The sequence below is a fragment of the Etheostoma cragini genome, chromosome 7 (genome assembly GCF_013103735.1).
Source record: "Etheostoma cragini isolate CJK2018 chromosome 7, CSU_Ecrag_1.0, whole genome shotgun sequence".
Lineage (NCBI taxonomy): Eukaryota > Metazoa > Chordata > Actinopteri > Perciformes > Percidae > Etheostoma > Etheostoma cragini.
The window spans coordinates 11,223,996-11,233,061 of NC_048413.1; the positions used below are offsets into that span (position 1 = coordinate 11,223,996).

General features: G+C 39.7%; 2 protein-coding genes and 1 long non-coding RNA gene across 3 annotated transcripts in view; 2 read left to right on the plus strand and 1 right to left on the minus strand.

Annotated features, from left to right (window-relative positions):
* LOC117947508 overlaps window positions 1–9,066 on the plus strand; it is a 1,113,976-nt gene that overhangs the window by 78,860 nt on the left and 1,026,050 nt on the right. The window lies entirely within an intron of this gene.
* On the minus strand, window positions 246–3,272 carry rpl32 (ribosomal protein L32). Its single transcript, XM_034876483.1, has 4 exons — window positions 3,060–3,272; window positions 2,297–2,397; window positions 2,026–2,207; window positions 246–411 (listed from the first exon to the last, which is right to left on the minus strand). The coding sequence occupies exons 2-4, from the start codon at window positions 2,390–2,392 to the stop codon at window positions 282–284; spliced, it is 408 nt and encodes a 135-aa protein (XP_034732374.1). The 5' UTR covers window positions 2,393–2,397; window positions 3,060–3,272; the 3' UTR covers window positions 246–281.
* ssuh2rs1 (ssu-2 homolog, related sequence 1) lies at window positions 3,435–9,045 on the plus strand. Its single transcript, XM_034876458.1, has 14 exons — window positions 3,435–3,516; window positions 3,649–3,682; window positions 3,795–3,859; window positions 4,292–4,396; window positions 5,152–5,227; window positions 5,386–5,515; window positions 5,677–5,737; window positions 5,853–5,974; window positions 6,066–6,128; window positions 6,214–6,296; window positions 6,415–6,507; window positions 7,049–7,154; window positions 8,273–8,380; window positions 8,499–9,045. Exons 2-14 carry the CDS (start codon window positions 3,660–3,662, stop codon window positions 8,637–8,639), a joined length of 1,176 nt encoding a protein of 391 aa, XP_034732349.1. The 5' UTR covers window positions 3,435–3,516; window positions 3,649–3,659; the 3' UTR covers window positions 8,640–9,045.

The following is a 9,066-nucleotide window of genomic DNA, read 5'->3' on the forward strand; positions in this document are numbered from 1 at the left end:
GGGGTATTTGGACAAACAACATTTTCACAAATTTCCTAATAGCCATAATACAGTTCCAAGTTTGTTGAAAAAAATTCAGAGCTTCCTTTTCTCTCAGCCAAAAAGCTACTCACTGAACTCAAAACTCAGAGGAGCCTCTCATCCATATTATTGAAACTTCAGTTTTAAACAAGATTATCCAGACCATTGCTGTACCAGCGCTAACAAGCTATACATTGCAACAACAAAAAACATACAAGAGCCAGTTTCAATTTTTAAACATTTATTGGGTAATAACCAGTTTATTCGTTCTCCTCGCTTCTGAGCCTGGCGTTGGGGTTGGTAATCTTGATGGCCAGCTGAGCTGCCCTCTCCACGATCACCTTCCTGTTCTTAGATGAGACGTTGTGGGCAATCTCAGCACAGTGAGTCCTACAGAACGAGAGGGAAGGATGTTAGGTTAATGACAAGAGGCTTTCAATAAAATGACAGTTTGGGTTGCATTGTGCTGAGATTGGTCTGCTTTTTTTGCATAAGGTAAACTACTACATAAAGTCTCAAAGCTCAGGAGAAATTCTGACCACCATAAACACTTCTGTCCAGAGCTTTTCACAAAACAGGGACCACTGAATAATTGTGAAACTGGTCTTCAGCAAAATCAATGGCATCACATCTGGAATCCAGAACCAACCAGAATCAAGCTCACATTGCACGTTTACATTTCTACACCTTTTGATTCAAATTTGTCCTTAGCCTTGCAATAATAAGAATCCATTCCCAACTAGTATGCTGCTAAATTCTTTGTGAATACAGTTCAAATCTCCGAAGAGATCAATTCAACCCCTCTTTGAAATCAGCGGGACAGTCAGACTAAACTCTGACATTGTAGGGATCAATTAATGACAAGATGCAAAAGAATCTTAACCTTTCTTCACTAAAATTAAAGTAAAGTGAATGCTTTGAGCTGTGGCTACTTAACAGGCATCTCAAGCTCCAAAACTAGGTCATAGTTACTGCCATCTGCTTGCCCCACCTCAACTCCCCAGTGTTATCATATTTTCTGTCTGAAAATTAACTGACAAGAGGAAAAAAATCCTATGCTCAGCTTCCATCCCTTCAGAAAACATGAATGACATGATTAACACCAGATCCCTGGTTTTATCCAGTTTGCATTGCACAGAAAGAAAGAAGGGATATGAAGAGAGTTTCCTGGACATACATTTTCTAAAAGTAAAATTATGTCAGTGTTAATGGATCCCCTAGAAATACAGATAGAAACGCAGATTATCTCTTTTTTGCAGCTTAAGTAAAACGGCATGTAAAAATATGGCCGTTGTGCCAAGTACAAACTCCTCTCCTACTCAGAGCTATACCTTCTGGTTAAACAAAGTGAGCTAGTAAACTGTGAAAACAGTTATCCAGGATTGTTAGAATCAGGTTGTTGTGAAGTTAGTTAAACTATGATGGACTTACTCATTCAAGTCCTTGCTTATATTACAAAGCCGCAATATTTTTTCCCACAAGCTCAACAAACATCCATCAATCCCATCAGACTGAAAATACTGGACCAATAAATTACCAGAGAAGGCCTCTGTGGGTTCCTGATCACAGCCTTAAGTATTTACTTTGATAAAATCACAAATTGACATGTCACAGTCTTGCAACAATTTAAGGTTTAGTTTGCCCACTTTAACCTTGGTGAGGTTTGAGAAATCTTTATACTGGAGGTGAGTGGAATTTATCTATGAAGGCCAAAGTACTAAAACCACATTTAGTAAACAACATCATCTCTTAAAAAGAAAAGTGATTCAGGGTGCCCAGTCAACCTATCAAAGCTTATACTATGTAAAAATTGCATATTTTACACTTTTATTGGCAGCTACGGTTTCATTCACCTCTATTAATCTGGAGTGCCAGTTACAACCAGAATATCAAAATCTCTCCAAATAGAACTAACCTTGTGCAGTCCTTAAAATAAAATAAAAATTGTTGGTATGCAGAGACAAATCTAGAGTATTTAATATGTTATGTGCAAAAACAACTTACTTGTTGCTCATCATCAAGACCTCAAGCTCCTTGATATTGTGCACGAGGAACTTCTTGAAGCCAGTGGGCAGCATGTACTTGGTCTTCTTGTTGCTACCATAACCGATGTTGGGCATCAGCATCTGACCCTTGAACCGCCTGCGGACCCTGTTGTCAATACCTCTGGGTTTACGCCAGTTTTTCTGTTGGATATTTAAAAAAGATATTTTAGAATTAGCCCCATGCGGTCTGACCAAGCTGAGCATGTCTAGTATGTCAAATAGACTCTTACCGCAATCTTGACATATCGGTCAGATTGATGACGAATGAACTTCTTGGTTCTCTTTTTGACAATCTTGGGCTTTGTGAGGGGCCTGAGGGCTGCCATGGTGACTGAGGACAGAACAAGAATACTTTGGTCAGCATTAACCTTACAACACAACGTGCTACATGCTGCTATGGATTCAGTGGCAACTGTTGAGGTTTCTGCAACAAACTCACTATAGCACTTAGCCAGGGCTCACTGCCAATCATTGAGCCTTTGACCAACAGCGATAAACCAACAACACGTTTTACGAGTAGGTTTCTGTCGAGTGAGCATTAAGCCTTTGGGAACACGTTAAACGTGTTGACCAACATTAGCTAGCTAGCTAATAAGATGCAGTCAATGTTTAGCTAGTTAGCTAGCCAGACATGCTACTCCACTTCACGCATTCCGGTTGAACAGTTTGGTCTTAAGGGACGTAAACATTTAACATATGTCCAATGTCCAAACTGGTTGTTTGTATTTGATTATGTTCATCTGTAAGCCACAGTGTAACTACATCAGGCCTTTACTGAATACAACAACCCTATTCTACGGGGAGATAGCACCCGGTCAGCGTTATAGGAGCAGCCCCTCGCACAAGAACGAGACTTTAAAGACGGAATAAGATCACATAATGTTCAATTTCATGTATCATACGTAAAGTGGACGTTTATTATTTATAATCCACACCAGGATGGTTGAATAGCGCTCAAAATCGCGCTGATGAACATAGATTGTATCGACTCACCCGCCGATGTAAATCCAAAAGGGACTTCAGCGACGGCGGAAAGAAAGAAAAGGACTTCCGTGAGTGTTGCAAAGGCTTATGGGTACTGTATTTTATCAGAACTACAGTACTTTAAAACTCGTTAGAGCCACTGAAATTTACTATACATTCTCCAAAATAATCAGTTTAGTGAAATAACGCGAATCACGTATTGTTTGTTTTAGTTTTTGTGAATGTCAGCCTACTTTATTATATTTTAAGCTTCACGCCCACTTTTTATAGGCCTATCTGTTCATGGATTTGTGCGCACTTCCTGAACAGATGAGAGAGGGTTCGCTTTCTTTTTCTTATGAGCACTTTAAATACCATAGCGTGAGCCCTCAAACTGAACCAAAAATTAAAGTAAAGTTTTAATAGCTACTTGTTTACAGTCTGAATAAAGAGGTAGGCTTGCTGACTGACAAGTTTCGGGAAACGGTGGGTGACAGATAGAAGTCATAAAATGATGATCTGATTTTTGTCACATGATTGGTTGTGATGAGAGCCTACTTGGATTAGAGCACGTATCAGTAGTATCATATTATCATATTTCCTTAATTGGTTGTTTTCCAGCGCACTGAAATGGAGTCTCAGCCTGTATCGGGGTAAGTTTATCGTCGCTTAGTTTGTGTGTGTGAGTGTGTTTTTAAACTACATCAAACATATCAGGTTCCACCTTACTGATCTAGGCCTACTGTCATTTTCTGTACTTTACAGCCACCAGAACAGAACCTACGGAACGGCCAATCCCGGTTACATGCCAGCGGCTGCGGGGGGACCCGGTAAGCTCCATATAGCCTTAAGCTTTTGAACTGAACTTTAAGACATTTTGGTTATTAAGTATATTAAAAGACCTTTACTATATTGTTAATTTGCCCGCTTCCGTTGCCCCCTCCCACACACACAGTGACGTCATTTTATACATGCAGGTGAGTTCTTTAATGTTGCTGTAAAACATCAGAATAGATAATAAAGGGCAAGGTAAGTCACTCTCATACGTTGTATTTAGGAGTTGCCATAGAAACATGTTACAACTTAGAAACTTCAAGAACTAATGTTTAATGAAAAGATTAATGATGCGCATTAAAGTCTCTAGCAGTTGTCATTTATTTAAGGCTAGTTTGTGTAAAGCGTCATGAGAACTTAACAGGATAAACGCTGTTAAAGTCTACATCCATTCATGTGACTGAACTGGTTTTTCTGGTTTGTTTCAGCAATGTTCGCCCCACACGCAGCTGAGTTCCAGGGCCCCAGCGCTCCTCCAGCCAGCATGTTTGATAAAATGCCTGGCTACGAAGGAACCGTGGCAGGCGGAGGAGGTACAGTATGCCACACATAGTCATAATGCCCCCCCAAATGGCATTTGTGACTACTTCTGCTTTTCATAGTAGCCTACTGTCATATCTACTCCCTGGCCACCTTATTAGGTCCAGCTATACAATCTAAATCAATCCAGTACAAGAGCTCTGTTGCATAATCCTATAGTTCTTCTTCACAGCTTCCAATTGTCTGTTTTTGTTATTGTTTAACTGTTTATTACTGATATGAGGCCATTGCTAGTGGTGGTGTTAAACTGGACTAAATTATATTGAAATGTGTTTCTAATATTTACCCCACTCATGTTTGTAAGTGGGGTGAGCAAAACCTCCACAATAAACTATAAACACATAAACTATAGGCCTATTATACACATACACACACTACCGGTCAACATTTTGGGGTCATTTAGAAATTTCCATAGCACTGTATTGAAGACAGAATACCAGCTGAGATCAGTTGCTTTGTTTTTTTAACCAGGCCAGCAGTTTTCAGATTATGTTGTGTGCTTAAATCATTTCTAGTTTCTAGGTAGTTTTTTAAAATGACATCAGATTAGTAAACATAATGTGCCTTTGGAACATTGGATGAATGGTTGCTGATAATGGCAATGTAGATATAGCATTAAAGATCAGTCACCCACTCAAATCAGCTGGTAATTTGTCTATAATGGAGTGGTATGGATTTGACGGGTAGTGTATATAATTTTAAAAAAAGGGAATAAAACAGTAGAAAACCCTTTCAATATGTGTTGTAGGTGGATTTCTGCCGCCTCCAATGCCTGCTTTCCCAGTTCCTCAACCTCAACCTGGACCCGAACAACCCCACTGGAAGTAAGCTAAACTATTTCCTTTTTTTTCAACATCACTGCTATGGGTTTTGCAAAAAAAATGTAATTATGCATTGTAAGGTTAAAGCAATATATACTTCAGGTGCTGTTACAGCCACCACTTTCATTACATACTGTATATCATTCCCTCACTGCTGACAGTATCCCATCTATAACTGAAGATACTGCCCGGGAAGCGTTTGTCCAGTTTGCCTCCAGCAAGTGCTGCTATAGTGCAGCACCAGCAAAGGAGGGTGTGATCACCAAGATGGAGGCATTCAATACTTACAGGGTAAGAGGAGGTCTAATTGATGTGTGTGTTAGGAAAACTTTCGAGAAAGGCAGGAAAATCAATATAAGTAATAGCTTGTGCAGTAGTTTTGGATGTTCAGTGCATGAATAACCAAAGCTATGTTTCTGTTGTTTTTCTTCTTCACCCATGCTTTGTTTTAGTACCGCTTGGAAACCTTTACTGAATCAAGATCTACAGAGTGGAGTCACGAGCCGTACAACGGTACAGTACTTATACCTTGTGGATAGTTACATTAGTTGAACCCTCTATTTTCTGCTGTGAGTCAGCTATTTAGGGCGGCTGCCTATTGATAATTTGATCTGTTTATTTGGATCAGGCCAGCCAGTGGATGCCTTGGCCCAACCACCTCCAGGCCCCTGGGATGTTCCTGCTCAAATTCCCAACTTTTTTGTGGATGGCAAACAGATGATGAAGGTTCCCTACACGTCGTCCATTAAGGTTAATCCCATGCCATGTGTTTGAGAACTAAAAAGCTCATGAAATTGCTTTTAGAATTTTTTTTTCCTGACGAGAAACATTTCATACACAGGCCTGCCACGTTTGTGTGGGAATGGGTCGAAAACCTTGCAAAGACTGTGCCGGTGCTGGCAATGTAAGTCATTTCCACAGACCTCATTAAAAGGGTTCCTTCAAGATGTATAGGTAGATCATATGTTTTCATTTCTTGCTCCTGTCAGAAAGTTTGTTGGGTCTGCAATGGATCTGGGTACCGCATGGGAAATGATCAATGCAACCACTGCCGTGGCAGAGGACGAGAAAAGTAAGTGTTACCCATTGCATAGCCTTCTAATGAAGTAAAAGTGCAATTTATAAACAGTACAGTTTGTGCTTCTTGTAAGCTGGATACATATAGTTATTAAACATTATTCTGTTTACAGTTGCAACCACTGTCACGGACAAGGATCGAAGCAATGTGAAACATGTCGTGGAAAACAACAGCTTCTGGTCTACATCAGCCTCACTGTGAAATGGTGCTTTTTCTGTCAATAATGTCTGACTTAACTAATGCATTAAATAGTCTTTCTTAATGGTCGTATATTATGCTCATTTTTCAGGTTCATACATCTTTTAGTTTCTGCTAGAACATGTTTACATGCTTTAATGTTTTTGCTGTAAAGTAGATTATTTTAACATGAGGGTCTACAGAGATCCAATCCCGTTTGGCCATTTGAGGAACTATCGTTGTTTTGCACTTCTGCATTGGCTTCACTTTTAGGACTGTGAAAAAGCATCTGTGCTCTCACCACCACTGCAGCCAGGAAATGTCTGTAACAGCACTGTAGCTGCACTGTTTTTTGAATACAAGCTGTGTGTGTTTTACCTCGGATTGTGCGTTTTGATACTTTCATAGTATTTACATAGAACGTTGGCTTGCTTTATAATCAAATGACAATCTCACTTTTTATTATATGGGACCTTTAACAATCTGAAGGTCATAAACATGTTTACTTTTAGTTAGCACATAACAGTTGTAACATTAAACTGGATTTATTTTTATGTATATGCTTTCAGGACCAACAACTCTGATAACTATGTTGTGGAACAGTCAAGTGGACTGCAGGTGGGCAACCTCAGCAACGTGTCTGGCCAGGAGCTTTTCAGGGACTCTCAGTACATGGTAAAATATTCTTTCTCACTTTCTCAGGGGGAACAGAATATGGGTGTGGGAGGACAATGTCTCATGGCATGAAAATCTACTTTTTATGAGGTTTTTTTTAACATCAATGTGAGTTCCCCCAGCCTGCCTATGGTCCCCCAGTGGCTAGAAAGTGCATTAGGTGTAAACCGAGCCCTGGGTATCCTGCTCTGCGTTTGAGAAAAGGAATGCTCAGGTGGGCCGTTCTGGAATCTTACTCCTTACGAGGTCAAGGGTGAAAGTTACCTCCCCTTTCTCTGCTTTGCCCACCCAGAGTATTTGGCCCACCCATGAGAAAGTAAGACATCCTGGCTTTCAAACAAGCAAAGCAGTGCAGTTGGTCAAGCCCCTTCCCTTCTCCTCAGTAGCATTTAAAGCTACAATTACAGAAATGGCACATTCTAAGGAAAGCTCATTGTGGGACAGGCTTTAGTGGCTATAATTCTGTACCAAGGCTGAATTTCGGGAAAGAGACTTCAGATACAATATTAGGGGATCACTAATGCCTGTATAAAACTATCCAAAAAGCAGCATGTCGTAGGACCTTCAAAACATATAACATGCAGATTGCTTAAATTTTAGACTGATAACCATGTCATATCAGTGGTACACATTTACTGTGACCTATATATACACAACAGACTGTCAAAACAGGATGCATTTTAGCCACGTTCTAAATAATTGTAATGGTCTACACAGCGTATAAGGCTTGTGCTACACTTGTGCTTTAAATGTTAACTGGGACCTGAAGCGTTATTTTAGGCTGCAACTCTGTTTTCTTCAGTTTTATGTGTGTAGATACACTTATTGTATATGCGGCTGTCAGCACTACCAAAATGTTCGTTATCACACAGAGGCACTGTGTGGTCGAACGCATCCTGTGTTCAGCCACATCCACTAATGGAGGACTGAAGCTGCTGGCACGCCCTTGTGCTGTGTTCACACGGTGTTAGGCCTTATACTAACCCTATTTTCAGAGGTCATAATTCCTCAACGTATGTTTTGTCATCCAGCTTGATTCATCAACCAATAAATGAATGTCATTTAAACAGTGGCTGTGTTTCACCACTTCTTAATAATTTTCTTATTACTCCGTGCAGGTATACCCAGTGATGGGCTTCCCAGACCCTTCAGTGGTGAATGCTGCACAGCGCCTTGTCAATGAACACCAGGGCAGGTTCTCCCAGACCTCACGCATTCTACAACAGGTAACAGTGCATCTACTTTATTCATGATTTTCTGTTTGGAGGTAAAATAATATGCTGTCAATGTTAATGGACTAGACGATAATTGTAATTGTAAGCCTAATTTTGTCTTTGTCTGCAGCGTCAAACCATAGAGCTGATCCCCATCACCAAGGTGACCTACTTGTGGAAAGGGAAATCACACATTTACTTTGTTTATGGGAATGAGTTCAAAGTTAGTGCAGATAACTATCCTGCTACCTGTTGCTGTACTGTGATGTAATTTCAATGGCTGTGTGTATGAAGTTTTTTTTTCTTTCATTGGTTATCTAAGTCAGTTCTACTGATTACTGGGCACTTCCCTGTATATACAAGATAACTAATGTTTGGAAAGTGTTTTTGTTGTTGCGTGCCATATGTATGCATGCAACACAGAAAAGAATTGCTAATTAACACAGTATAAACCATAATTTTACTATATCCCCTGAAATCGAAGCTTTTTGCTCATGCGGATATGGAAACAGTGATTTCTTTTTTACATGTATTTACACCTAATCAGTTTGCTCTCATGGCAAAAATAATATAGTTTTATGTGAATGCAACTAATTGTTAAATGTGAAGGATTTTGTAAGACGAAAATGTAATATTAGCTTTGCAGTATTTCATTAAATTAAATAAATGGTATTTCGGTTGAATCGTTTCGTCATTAA